Source organism: Saccopteryx leptura, chromosome 3 (genome assembly GCF_036850995.1).
Source record: "Saccopteryx leptura isolate mSacLep1 chromosome 3, mSacLep1_pri_phased_curated, whole genome shotgun sequence".
In the NCBI taxonomy this organism is placed as follows: Eukaryota; Metazoa; Chordata; class Mammalia; order Chiroptera; family Emballonuridae; genus Saccopteryx; species Saccopteryx leptura.
This window is the reverse complement of record NC_089505.1, coordinates 149636087-149650855: the sequence shown is the minus strand read 5'-3', so window position 1 is coordinate 149650855 and position 14769 is coordinate 149636087. Positions and strand designations below refer to the sequence as shown.

General features: G+C 37.2%; 1 protein-coding gene across 3 annotated transcripts in view; it reads left to right on the top strand.

The window, feature by feature from the left end:
• SLC44A5 (solute carrier family 44 member 5) overlaps positions 1-14769 on the top strand; it is a 433851-nt gene that overhangs the window by 342803 nt on the left and 76279 nt on the right. For all 3 annotated transcript variants that reach the window (XM_066372206.1, XM_066372205.1, XM_066372207.1), the window contains one exon: positions 6339-6412. In XM_066372206.1, coding sequence (XP_066228303.1) covers positions 6339-6412 — 74 coding nt within the window. The remainder of the gene's footprint in view (positions 1-6338; positions 6413-14769) is intronic.

Sequence of the window (14769 nt, the reverse complement as noted above, 5' to 3'; positions counted from 1 at the left end):
TTCCTATTATAAATGCAATTTCTGTTCATCACTGAAGTTTTGGGAAAACAAAGAAAGTAAAAAGAAGAAAAACAGAATCATACAAAATCATACCACCCAGAGATAAATATCACTAATTATTTATATATTCTTTTATCTCATTAAACATTTACATACATATATGAATGCATCATCGTACTACAGTATGTTCAGTAACCTATTTTTCACTCATTATATCATGAACATGGTTTCATATAATCATTCTAAAAGTAGTTTAAAACATCTTTTAGATGGTTTTGTTATAGATGGTACAGTGTTTTAAATTCTTATAAATAAATTCTTGCTACATCTATGCCCTAGTTTCATGGTGCAAATTACTAGAAAAGAAATTACTAAATCACAGGAATGTGGCTCTCTATTTCTCCTATCATAAGTAGGCAATGTTTTTTATTATTAAGATTTTCTCATTTTAATATGCATGCCTTTGACTACTAAAGATATTAGCTCTTTATCATATGATTAGTACGAGACATGAGTATTTTTATTTTAACAGCTAAACTTTAATAGTGATCCCAGGAATGAACATTTTTAGAATATCATTCTCTCAATAAATATTTTTGAGCACCTACTTTGTATCTATATAGAAAGAATTCTATTCCAAGAAGATCAAAGAGCATTCTACATTGATATGCATTTCCTGTAAACTTAGTTAATAACTCTGGACTGATGTCCCAACACTGTTCTAAGCTGTCTCTCCTAGCGCATCTCCTGTTGTCCACAATGTCAGGAGTAATTTGGATAGTAACTACAATTCAGTTCTTACTTTACTAGCAATACACAGAGTAGTTTTCATCCACTGACAGGTGCTTGAATATTATGCAAGTTTTAAAAAGATGATGAGTAACAGAGGAAGACCAATTTTGTTTGACCTAGTCCCATTTCAAACAAAAGAAACATTTATATGGCTATCACTTAAACTTTTTTATGTAAAAAAAAAAATGAGGTTTTCTTTCTCTTTTACAAATAGGAAATATAAATTACAACCACTACTTTCTCATGGAAATGGAAACCCAAATGCAAATATGATAGAAGAAAAGATTAACCATAGAGGATAGAGAAGCTTTTAAAATCCAGTTATTCAGGAAAACATAGTAAAATGGGTACAATACTCAAATATCACTGCATATGACCTAATCAATTTGAATAACATTATCAATATTCCATAATCTATTGTGGTATAGAGTTATTTGATATATTTTATTTCTCAGAAACAGTTTAGAATATGCTAAAAATTATTAATTCTGCAAAAGTAACACTCTTTTTCCAATTATTGGATGCAGAATTATCTTCTAAGGTAGATGTAACCTTGAAGTCATTCTTCAAAATTTTTTAAGAGAGTTGAAAAACTTGCTGTAAGATTAAACACTGGAAATACTAGGTCATGTAATTAAAAGCTCATTTTGTGCTTTTCTATTATGTTCTGATTTCGGTAATACTGAAATTCTTCAAGATGATCTTTAACCTCTCATTAAACTTGTAGAGATGGCTAGTGTAACTTACCTATTTCTAACACCTCAGCTCTCACAGACACAAAAGTGCACATGGCATAATTTAAATCTGTGGTAACAGAACACTAGAGAACTTTTAGATAACGTATCTGAGAAGGAGATGAGAAGCTGGAAATAACAGGAGGCATACAAATGAACCCTTCAAATACAAGCTTTTAGACTGAGAATGCTCCTCTCACAAAATCGACAGATTCTCCATTAATAGTGAAGAATGGCCTGATCAGGTGGTGGCACAGTGGATAGAGCATCGGACTAGGATGTGGAGGACCCAATTTCGAGACCCTGAGGTCGCCAGCTTAAGCACGGGCTCTCTGGTTTGAGCCAAGCTCACCAGCTTGGACTCAACATCTCTGGATTGAGCAAGGTCTTACTCGGTCTGCTGTAGCGCCATGGTCAAGGCACATATGAGAAATCAATCAATGAACAACTAAGGTGTCACAACGAAAAGCTGATGATTGATGCTTCTCATCTCTCTCCGTTCCTGTCTGTCTGTCCCTATCTATCCCTCTCTCTGACTCTCTCTGTCTCTATAAAAAAAAAATAGTGAAGAATGGAGGAATAGCACTACAGTATTTTTAACTTACATGGAACTTTACCCTCAAGTAGCCCAAAATGTTTTAAGTCTCCTCACTGATTAGCATCAACTCAGATGGTCTATCGCATTCAAAACACACTCTGTAGTTTGCTAAGTGTATTTTGGTGAAGATTGGAAGATGGGCCCCAAGTACATTGTCCTCTAACAAAGCCTCTGGGAAGTGAAGCACTCATTCTATTTGCTGGAACAGAATTTTGCCTTAAGAATCTGAGAGGGAACAGAAGACTAAATGGCATTGTGCAGGTGCTGGCAGAACCACCACAGAGGATCAATGCGTCTAGACTGTGGATTATAAATGCAGCCATTGTAGACAGATGTAGCCAGGTGACACCAAGAACTTTCTAAGGAGAGGGAATCATTTGAATGAAATTACTAGCAGTGAACAGCTCCCAAACTGACTCATTAGGCACGAATGGATGTTCTGTCAGAGAATAATGACTTTTAGGATTTCCATTCTTGGTCTAATGCTTAATATTAATGACCTTTCAGGATAGTTGATATCATTGGAATTTCATCTGCCAAAAAGAAAGAAAATTGGTAAATGAAGCAGTTTTTGAATGAAGGTAAAAAGCTGTTTCTGGAAAGGAAACAGAATGACAGTTGTTGGAGAATGAGAACTAATGTGGAACTGAAACGTGCACTTAATAGATAAAACTCTTATTGCCTCTGAATTTAACCTAATGTTTGTGTGTGTGTGTGAGTTTCAGCAGAGTCTGTTTATGATACATTAGCCTATCAGTCAGAGGTGTGTCTTACTAATCATTCATGGGACATAGATTGTAGTGTGTCTACAGCATGTAAGGCTCTGTGCTAAATGCTGCTGTAGAAGATTATATGGTCTAGGTTAGAGGCCAGCACATTTTTTCTATAAATGTCCAAGTAGTAAATATTTTAGGCAGAGTGGGCCAGGTGGTTTGTATTGCAACTGCTTAAAAGCTGTTGTAGCCCAAAAGTAGCCATACACAATATGTACATGAATGAATGTGCCTACTTTCCAAAACTTTTTATTTATGGATACTAAAATTTGAAATTTGTATAATTCATATGGCAAAAAATGTTCTTCTTTTGTTTCTTTAAACAATTTAAACATGTAAAATTCATTTTAGCTCTCAAGTTATATAAAACCAGGTAACAGGCCAGATTTGGCCCTTGGGCTATAGTTTACCATCTGCTGGACTGTATTATAATAAACGGAAGATAATTGCCTTAAATATGTTCTAACAAAATTTCTGTAAGTCTACAGAGATGAGAGGGGTCTCTTCTAGTTGGAAACTTTATGAAGGAGGTGTCATTTGAATTGATTTGAAGGATAAAATTTTAAATTTAAAAAAATTTTAAATTTCACTTTTTAATATTTACATTAACTTCTTTGATACCCACATGAAGCTTATTCATAGCAAAAATTTTAATTTATACAGTACATGACATTGAGCAGATTATTACATTTTTCACCTATGTGTATCTTTTTTCTTTTTAATTGTGGTAAGACCACAACTGGAGACCTACACTCTTAAAATTTTAAGTGTGCAACACAGTATTGTTAAATATAGGTACAATGTTAGATTGCAGATTCTAGAACTTACTCATCTTGCATAATTGAAACTTATAACCATTGAACAGTAGCTCCCCATTTGCTCCTCCCCCAGCCATTTGCATCTACCATTCTACTTTCTTTTTCTATGAACTTGACTATTTTAGGTATCTCAAGTAGTGGAATCATGCAGTATTTGTCCTTCTACAACTGGCTGATTTCCCTTGGCATAATGTCCTCCAGGTTTATTCCTGTTGTCGCATACAAAGTAATTGAAATCAAGATCTGAGATGTCTGCACTCCCACATTCATTGAAGCATTATTTGTAATACCCAAGATATGGAAACAGCCTAAATGTCCACTGACAAATGAATGGGTTATAAGTGTGTTGTATACATACAATGGAATATTACTTAGCCCTAAAAAAAGAAGGGAATCCTCCCATATGAAGAATGAGATTTTAGAAGATGGGGTGGAGAGCCATACTGGGACAATTTTGAGAGTAAAAGCGTTCATGGTGGTGGTTACACCAGGACAGTAGTGGTATACCTGGGAATCCCATAGAAATTGGCACATATTGTTTTTCCAAAGGAAGAATCTAAAGGGTCCATGAGCAGAGAGCCCTGAGTGTGGTCAAGGGAGTGGTGGATGAGCACCAAGTAGTCCATAGTACTACAGTATGTCCTTGGCACCAAAAAGAAACAGAATTTATAGTCTAAAACCCCATATGGAACCATAACTTCAACTGATGCCCATTCATCAGTGCCAGTACTTGGGGAATGCAGGTTTTACTGTTTAAAAATATCCTTTGGAGCTCTCCTTCTTTCCTTGTGCTCTGTTTTTTGAAATTGGCAGTTTCTTTCATTTATCTTCCCAGGATATATGTTTACCTCTTCTTGCACTTAATACGTAACTTTACGCATACATAACATTATACAACTATATAACATTAGGTCATTATAAATATACCTTACAGTATGTACTATATATACTATAAATACATAGATATAAACATATGGATATAATTTGGCTGCTGCTTCCAATCTCATCCCTTTCTCTCTCCTCTTGGTAGTTGTGATTACACACAAGGGCTTTGACAACTTCAAGACTTCTAATTAAAGCACTCCAGTGTTCTACTTTTCTCTCCCTTAGCTCCTCACCTGCAGGCATTTCTTATTAGATTTCACACTATTTCACCACTGCTCCGATGAAATGAGAACTGGATGGTGAGGAGTGTCAGAACAAACGTGAACCAGCAGCTTCGCTCTTCTCATCCCCACGCAGTTTTGCTATCAGCGGCTATTAATTAAAGAACACTAGAGCTCTGTTTCCTTCTCTTTTTATTATCAGGCTTAACATTTTTAAATCTGAATGAATTTTTAAATTCCTGGGTTGAATTGGATTTAAACAAATGACAGTTTGTGTCTGCATTGGGCATGATTAGCTTCCTCTATGAAAAGTATGTTTCCTACTATGAGGTAGTAAGGATGTGTGTGGAGTATTAGATGTGGTCAGTTGAATGTTTACAGAAAATTGTAATCATATCAACATAACTACTAAATAAAAAAGTGTGGCATTGGAGACCTAGATGTTTGCCTGCCTCTGTTAACTGCCTCTCTCTCTCGGACCTTAAGTAAGTCAATTTACCTTACTACTATGAACAACCTATATTCTTAGAAAATTTACAGTGAAAGCAGTAAAGGTATAACAGGGTTTTATTAGTATAAGAAATTACTGTGTCTGTTACTGTACAATTATTATTCATTATTATTACTACCACCACCACAAAAAATACTGCATAACTTCAGCCTGCTTGTGGAAATGATTAGAGCATAACCATTTGCCCTGAAGAGCAAGAATTTGCTGTGAAAATTCTTATGTGCAATTTTTAATCCTGTCAAATAGGTTGATTTTTTTTCTTTACTAATCAATTTTTTATTGTTTCAAATAGAGAATGTTTACATTGTTTCTCACTTTCAAGACATAGCTTTTACCTTCCAGACCATTTAAAAGCTGAGCAAGCTATAATACTGGGAATAGGAATTATTTTAGTTGAAGACCTTGAGTATCCCTGCTGGATCCTGGCTTGACTTGTGATCCTTAGCAAATCACTGAATAGCTATGAGCCAAATTTTCTCTAAATCCAATTTGATTATATCTAGCTTACAGAATAACTAGGTAAATTATATTTTTGAGTCATTAGAATAGTTATAACTCTAGTTCCCAGGAAAGTTTATATAGTTAGTCCTGTATTTAAAATAATACCCTTAAAATATGTATGTAAAAAGAAAATAGAGAAAAAGAGAAATGGAAATATATATATATATATTGTGTTGGGGAGGCATGAAGAAAATCATAAAATCAAATAATTTAAATTACAATTTCAAATAAAAAATCATTACTCAATGTTGGCATACTCTCATTTCTAAAAACATTTTATAAATGAAAACCAAGAAAGAATAAAAGAATAAATGCTAAAATTCCAGCAGAACTTCTTTAGTCAGGGAATTATGACCCCTTTATTGCTGCTGTAGTCTTTGATTGCATAAATACATGTAATCTAACTTTTAGAATTATTCGATATAAAATGGTATATTATTATATTTTGTGCAGTAAGCAAGAGTTCATCTTTGACCCCTTTTAATTTTTTGTTTTTTGTTTTTAGGGGTTGTACAGATGTTCTGTGCTGCATAATCTTCATACTGTTCATTATTGGCTATATCCTTTTAGGAGTTATAGGTAAGTAAATGCAGGTATAGAAGATATTTAACATTTGCTAGTGAAATAATTAAGTCAATGTCACATGTTTAACATTAATCACTTACCGTACTTTATAAAGCCATCTTGTTACTGTTGTCTTTTCTGGAGGGAATATGGCTCACCAGTACTCACCGGGTACCAGATACAGTGAAAAATAAACACAAAGTAGTTTATTCCAAGGAAAGCCCAAATTAATTAAATAAAGATAATTATAAAGAAGGAAGAAAAAACTTATGATTTCTTTTAAATCATTTTTACTTTTGAAATTCTATTAATCAGCTAAGTATGTTCATATTACTATTCACTAATAAGAACTAAGGCTTAGAACAATTTAGGTATTATATAACCATTTTTTATAAAGAAATTTAAAAAGAAGAAGCAGCCTGACCTGTGATGGTGCAGTAGTAGATGGAGCGTCGACCTGGGATGCAGAGGTCACTGATGTGAAACCTTGGGCTTGCCTTGTTAAAGCACATAAAACAAGCAAGCAATGAACAACTAAAGTGGAGCAACTATGAATTGATACTTCTTGCCCCCCTCTGTCTCTATAAAGTCAATAAAGTCTTTAAAAAAATAAAAATAAATGCTTAAAATAAAATAATAAAGAGAAAGAGCGATTCTTAAGAATTTTACCAGAATATGAGAGAATATGCATAGGTTCTGTGCAAATACTACTCCATTTTATACACAGGAAACGAGCATCCATGGGCTTTGGTATATGTAGGGATCCTGCAAGCAATCCCCCATAGATGTGGAGGGATGACTGTACTATAACAGTAATAAAAAGGTGAGTCTGAAATGTTAAATGAAATGATAAAGATATTTAATGTAATTTCAGTCGTCTTTCAAAGAGGACTATTTTATGATATGATGAAATAAGTCTAACATTTATGTAGGAGAATAAAAAAAGCAAAAGTAAAAAAAAAAGAATTTCACCAGATAATGCATTGACATGTAAGAAGTCCTATTATCTTTGCCTACTAGAAAGAGACACCCTATTATTTATTAGTTTATTGTTAGGTTAAAGATTTTTCTATGAAAGTTAAAATAAATTGGAAAAATACAGAAATTCTTTATTTGGATTTTAAGAAAACAAAAGAACTCGTATAAATATTCTTTGTAAAAAGGATTTACAATTGCATGTAGATTTATCACATTTTCCCTCAGAGACTCTAGTCCTGTCCTTTAGATGTTGACCTAAGAAACTTAAATATATTATTATTAAGATGGGAGCCTTGAAAGTCAGATAATAGTTTCTAGTACCAGTAACTCATGGCTGGACTTAATGTGAATAGAATAGAATGTCTTAGCAGCAAGAAAGCTGTGCCTACCTAGGAAACAATGGAAAATACTCCCTGTTTTTCAGATTTATCTTACAATAAGAGAAATCCTTTGAGAACAATTGAAAGTAATTTCCAGACCATCATCTCAGTAATACCATGCAAAGGCCACTAAGAATTGTAGAATTCAAAAAGCAAGGCAGGAAGATAGGGAGGGAGAGAAGACTAAAGGAGTATAAATCACAAAACTAATGTACTCTAAGACCTTTAGAAGATTCCTTTGGTATTTCTTTTAACATCTAAATGTCAGTGTAGTTGTAGACAAACTCATAAATTGAATATTATAATAAAATAAATTTTCTTATACTAATGAAACTAATGAAATTTTAGCTTCTCTGACTTTGGTACACATTCCTCTGGTCTATATAATTTTTTTGTTTGTGTTTATGTTTTTTTCATAGAATTGAAATATGTTACATAAGAGAAAGAATATTTGGAGTCAAAAGTAGATGTAGGGTTTCCTTAGATTGGTAAACCGGGCTAGTTGTTTTTTTTATTATTTTTATTTTATTTTATTTTTTGGCGAGAGATGGAGAGGGATAGAGAGGAACAGACAGACAGGAAGAGAGAGAGATGAGAGACATTAATTTTTTGTTGTGGCAATTAGTTGTTCATTGATTACTTTCTCATATGTACCTTGACTGGGGGGCTCCAGCCAAGCCAGTGACCCCTTGCTCAAGCCAGCGATCTTGAGCTCAAGCCAGCGACCCTGCACTCAAGTTGGTGAGCTCACACTCAAGCCAGTCACCTCAGGGTTTCAAACCTGGGTCCTCAGCAACTCAGGTCGATGCTCTCTCTACTGTGCCAATGCTTGGTCAAGCTTGGGCTAGTTTCTTAACCTCAGTTTTCTTATTTGTAAAATATAAAAATATTATCTCCTAGGCAGGGCTATTGTGATAAGTAAATGAAGTGATATTGAGCAGCATCAAATACTAGATAGTAGTTTATTTGCTACCATGTGGTTCTGAATTTTAATAAATTACTTTTAAATGCAATTTACTCTGTTGTTTCTATGGCAACCCATAATTTTGGTTATTATAATTTGAGTGAATACAGAAACTCCATAAGGTTCTTATACTATGTCTAGACTCTTTTTACAGGGGACCTTATAGCATAATAAAGTCTCTTCTCCATATCTCAGAGCCCGTCTGTTACAATCCACATAGAAGTTCCTTCTGTCCTTACGTGGAGCTGGGGAGCCACTGCCACTCTGTCTTGCCGAGACAGTAGAGGGAAGGGTTGGAGTACACACCATCATCCCCCTGGAGGAGATAAGAAATCGGCGTTTTTCTTTAAGATCTCCAGATTCAGTTTGTAAATGCCTTAATTCACATGAGAAAATTAGAAGATAAATGATCCTCAATGCAAAACTGTGTTCAGTATTGGATTAATTCAGTGACTTCTCCCAAACTAATCCTGAGGTCTTTTATTAAAATGAGTGGCTCACCAACTTTACTAAAAATATATACTTTCTTTACCTGAACTACAAATAGTCTTAGTGGACTGTTTTTAATATATATTTAACTCTTTGGTTATGTCCCACATTGGGCTAAAAGAAGAAAATGATTAACAGAGTTTACCTATCCCCAAGGAAAAATGATGCCACATCAGTTTCACTGATGTTATAAGTACAGTGTGTCCATAAAGTCATGGTACACTTTTGACCGGTCACAGGAAAGCAACAAAAGACAATAGAAATGTGAAATCTGCACCAAATAAAAGGAAAACTCTCCCAGTTTCATACCTATTCAGTGCAGTTCGATGTGGGCTCACGCACAGATTTTTTAGGGCTCCTTAGGTAGCTATCCCGTATAGCCTCTACAGACTTGTCACTGACTGATGGCCTACCAGAACGGGGTTTCTCCACCAAACTGCTGGTTTCCTTCAACTGCTTATCCCACCAAGTAATGTTATTTCTATGTGGTGGTGCTTCGTTATAAATGCGCCAATATTCATGTTGCACTTTGGTTATGGATTCGAATTTAGCAAGCCACAGAACACACTGAACTTTCCTCTGTACCGTCCACATCTTGACTGGCATGGCCGTGGGCTACTCCGCTGTATATACGGTGTTACGTCATCATCTGCGCATGCACACATGCTGCCACGTCATCCTACAGAAACTGGGAGGGTTTTCCTTTTATTTGGTGCAAATTTCACATTTCTATCGTCTTTTGTTGCTTTCCTGTGACTGGTCAAAAGTGCACCATGACTTTACGGACACTCTGTAGTTTGGCATCTTTAGCCATTTTGTTAGACCAGGACCTTCTTGCGTTTATCTTTTGTCCATGTTTTATGATTAAAGAGCTATGTTTCTTACAAATTTTGCTGAGGAAACTTTTTCTTTTTTTTCCCTTTGGATGAAACATGGCCAGACAGCTAGCACGCAAGAAAGGCACTTGACATTTGACTGATGAAAAGCAGAACCTCTATTCAAGTGGATGGAGTGAAGTATGGGTAGTGGGTAATCAAATTTTTTTGAAAGATCAAACTAACATTTATGATAATAGCCCTCTTTTGTTCACTGATGGTTGCTACTCAATTATTTGCTAAGTAGAAAAAAGAATAGGAATATTTCTATGCAAATTGTTCCTTGCTATCCTCATACATTATGTATACAATAATAGCACAATTTTAACACTCAATATTATTTTTTCTTTAAAATGGGTTTCCAATTGAGTAAATTATTTCCTTGTTGTATTTACTTAGAAAACACTTGGCCCTGGCCGGTTGGCTCAGCGGTAGAGCGTCGGCCTAGCGTGCGGAGGACCCGGGTTCGATTCCGGCCAGGGCACACAGGAGAAGTGCCCATTTGCTTCTCCACCCCTCCGCTGCGCTTTCCTCTCTGTCTCTCTCTTCCCCTCCCGCAGCCAAGGCTCCATTGGAGCAAAAATGGCCCGGGTGCTGGGGATGGCTCTGTGGCCTCTGCTTCAGGCGCTAGAGTGGCTCTGGTCGCAACATGGCAACGCCCAGGATGGGCAGAGCATTGCCCCCTGGTGGGCAGAGCATCGCCCCTGGTGGGCAGAGCATCGCCCCTGGTGGGCGTGCCGGGTGGATCCCGGTCGGGCGCATGCGGGAGTCTGTCAGACTGTCTCTCCCTGTTTCCAGCTTCAGAAAAATGAAAATGAAAAAAAAAAAAAAAAAAAAGAAAACACTTGGAGTTAGGGTTTAAAATTTGTTCTTTTTTAATTTCCCTAGGAATAATAATCTGTATTAGTTGAGACAATGAAAACTTTAAAAAGTTAAATTAATGCAAACTAGATTAGAACTCTGTCACTATGCTATGAGAAGCTTAAGCCACAGGGAGAAGCCACATGTAGGGGTCTTGGTCAATAGATTCTATTGAGCTCCTAGGGATAGAGAGTCACTATCAGCCCCTTAAGGTTTTCAGATAATTGAAGCCACAGTCAACATCTTACTGCATGAGAGACCCCAAGAGACACAGCTGAGGCTTTACAAAATTTCCAACTCCCCAAGTCACAAGCAAAATAGAATTGTTGTATTAAGCCAGTAGATCGGGTGAGAGGTAGTGCAACAACAGCAGATAAGCAGAACAAAATTTAGTACCTGGCTTTATAAACCTAAAACATGGGACTGGTTTTGAAACCAGGTTCAGAAGCCCAGTGGATTGTGAGGAGACTGTAATGAGAGTTTAAAAGAAATTGAGGATAACACCAGTAGCAGCAAGATGGAAGGGCAACTTGCTACACAGTGGTGAAATATTTGGCACACTGTTGCCAATGGCAATGTGGGAAATAGGAAGTGTAGCTAATGAATTCAGTGATTTAGCTAAAGATATCATCCTCAGGAGAGGAGCCTCATCTACACCTAGACCTGAGGCCGGTAAGGGGAGAGAGCCAGACCTTGATCTTGAGCCTGATACTTTAATTGGATGAGACTCCTGAGGATCTTGTGAGAACATCAGCATAGTGATTGTGAAGGGAATGTAAAAAAATTGTAGTCAGAGGCTGGACTATGGTAATTTGAACACATGGCTGAAATTCTTTTCCATTCCTTCCATCAAAAGGTGGGGTCTGTGTCCCTTCCCTTTGAATCTGGTGAGGCTTGGGATTGCTTCTTCAGAAGAGAAATGAACCAAGCCAAAGCAGACCAGTAAAGAACCTTGACCTGCATGTAATTCATAGATCTGTGCAAAGGATTAAAGAAAGGCCACCATGGGGAACTGGAAATACTAAGACTGAAAGTACCCAGTACAGAAAGGAGCAGGTTTATAGAATTCAGTTTTAAATCTTTCATAAAATGAGGTAGAGAATAAACAAAATAGCTAATTTAATAATCAAATATGGTCAAACTTAACCCCGTGTTTCTGGTATTAAAGTCTATGTTCATTGTCTTGGAGTAATAAAGTCACATGTCTGCTTTTCTATTTATTGCTTAATGGAGCCCAGCATATCATTCTCTTCCCTGACCTAAATTGCCTGCAAATGACAAGGAGGTGACAGTCTTATTCCCAAAGAGACCTGTAGTCTACTGGTGCTTTGACATTTTAGTTGGTGCCCTTTGGTGTCATTTCTCAGTTGATTGCTCATTGGGATCCTTCCTCTACTTTAGGGGTTTCCTACACTGGATCCAAGAATATAAATTTTTAAGTCTTTACACAAAGCTCGGCAATTGCTCCCCAACGTGTGACTGCCCCCACTCTTTTTTCTTTTCTTTTTTTTTTTAACATGAGAGAGACAGACAGACAGACAAGAAGGGAGAGAGATGAGAAGCATCAATTCATAGTTGCAGCACCTCAGCTGTTCATTGACTGCTTTCTCAGCTATGCCTTGACTGCAGGGTGGGGGGCTCCAGCTAAGCCAGTGACTCCTTGCTCAAGCCAGTAATTTGGGCTCAGGCCAGCGATCATGAGGTTATGTCTGTGATCTCATGCTCAAGCCAGTGACCTTGGGGTTTCCAACCTGGGTCCTCAGAGTCCCAGGCTGATGCTCTATCCACTGCGCCACCGCCTGGTCAGGGTGCAGCCTCCACTCTTAGGCCCTGCTATTGAGCCAACGTATCAGCCCAGTGTCTGCCTTCATGTCAAGTGCCCTTTTGAGGTATTTATATTTCATTGGGCCTGCAGACCTAGTTCAGGGTCAATCTGTTCTATCCTAAACTGAAATCTCTGAGAGAAAAGTTTGAATTCTCATCATCCCTTCCTTCTCTTACAGCAAATTGGTTTCCCCATCCCAAGGGACAGGAGAGTGGGGGAAACCATATTTTCATAACTTCGAGGTCCCTCAGGTGACCTTATGATGAACACCGATAATTCCAAGATGACTTTTTGATTCTGTCTATACAGAGAAGCTGTTAAGAGTTTCTCTAATAAACAATTAAATATACTTTTAAAAATTAATTTATGCCTCACCAGGCATCCTGTTGTAATTTATGAGCTCGGTGTTAGGACCCTAATAGCCTCTGTGAGGGGAGCGGGTGCTAGGGCAAGTGACTGGCAGGACGCCACACATGGTGCTTTCAGTCTGCTTAGGAACTAACGGGAGCCTCCCTGTCAGCTCACAGCTTAATAACATTATTTAGCAACATGACATCATTTCTTCCAATAAAAAAGTAATAAATTCAAAGAACTTTGGTTCCATTATTTTTTAAATTGTCCTGGCAAACTTTATGAAAAATTTCTTCTATTTATAGATAATGAGAACCAGTATTAAATGCCCTTTCATCTTTTTTACAAAAATATAATTGTTTATAAATTACCTTACAAATTATAAGTGTACATACCTACACTTCCTTTCGGAAGTCTTCATTTTGAAAAGAGCACACTGCGTTTTGACTGTCACCTGCACAGATTTCTCAGTGCCGAGGGGACCCTTTACCGGTGTGTAGTGTTTTGCTGCATACACGCCGCCCAGGTGACTTCAAGAGGGATGCTGCCTGCGTGAGAGCGACTGATCTGTGCTCAAGGACGTGACCCCACACTCACTATTGGGCAGAAGAGGCCACCTATGAAATGATAAACAACATTTTCCTTATCCAGGCAGCTGGGCGCAGGGCTGCTTCCAAAACTGCTTCCACAGCAGCGGTGTCATCAACACAGGTTTTCAAATTCGGCATCATGTGTCCTATTATCTGCTTCATTGCATTTGTAAATTGCTTGTGTTAAAAAGCCATAAGCACAATTTGGCAGGCCTGTTCTTCACATATTAAAACAGTTAAAATGTACCTTTAAGGGATACGAAATAATGATGTGGAAGCCGGCATTTCCAGCCCGCAAGTGCTTAGGGGATCCCTGAGCTGCCCCAAACAGATCTGCACTTAATTTTTAAGTGTCAGTGCAAGCAGTTGGTCTAATCACATTTTCTCCTTGACAGAGGGCTTTTCAATGGCTGCAACTTCTGACTCAACCCCAGAGCACGGCAGGAACATGCTTTGCAAATGTTTGAAAATGAGAGATAATACTAGATATTAATCCTTGCTCCTGGTACTTTGGTAATTAATGTGTATGTCCTTGGTATGAGTGACAGGAAAGTTTGCCTGAATAACGATCTTACCTACCTCTCACCAATCTTTGCTTATCTGCTATGAGTTATCCCAACGGGAGTGTTTTACAAATAATTTCCCTTCTCTCTTTTCTTTCTCTTTTACACACCCACACATCAGCTATACTTAAAGGGATCTTTTAAAGTGATTTCTAAAACAATGAGAATATTAACGGGATAAGATGATCAATCCTGATTGGTACAGACTGCTGTGTAACTTTGTCATTTGGCTTTATTCACCAATAACCCAGGCAGTTTAATTCCAGAGCCTTTGCTCTTAACCACTGTGCAATCCTGCCTTTTATTCCCTGAAGAAATTGAGTGGGGATTCTTTAAGTAAGAAGACACCGAGAGAGGGCAGGCCAGAACCCCATGAAATGCTGCTGTTTTTCTCTTCCTCTTCCCACTCCCCCACCCCCAATTCTGCACAGTTTAACACAGCAAGTGTGAGAAAATAGCACTAGGAGATAAGGGAAAAGCAGGTATTCTTTTGCAA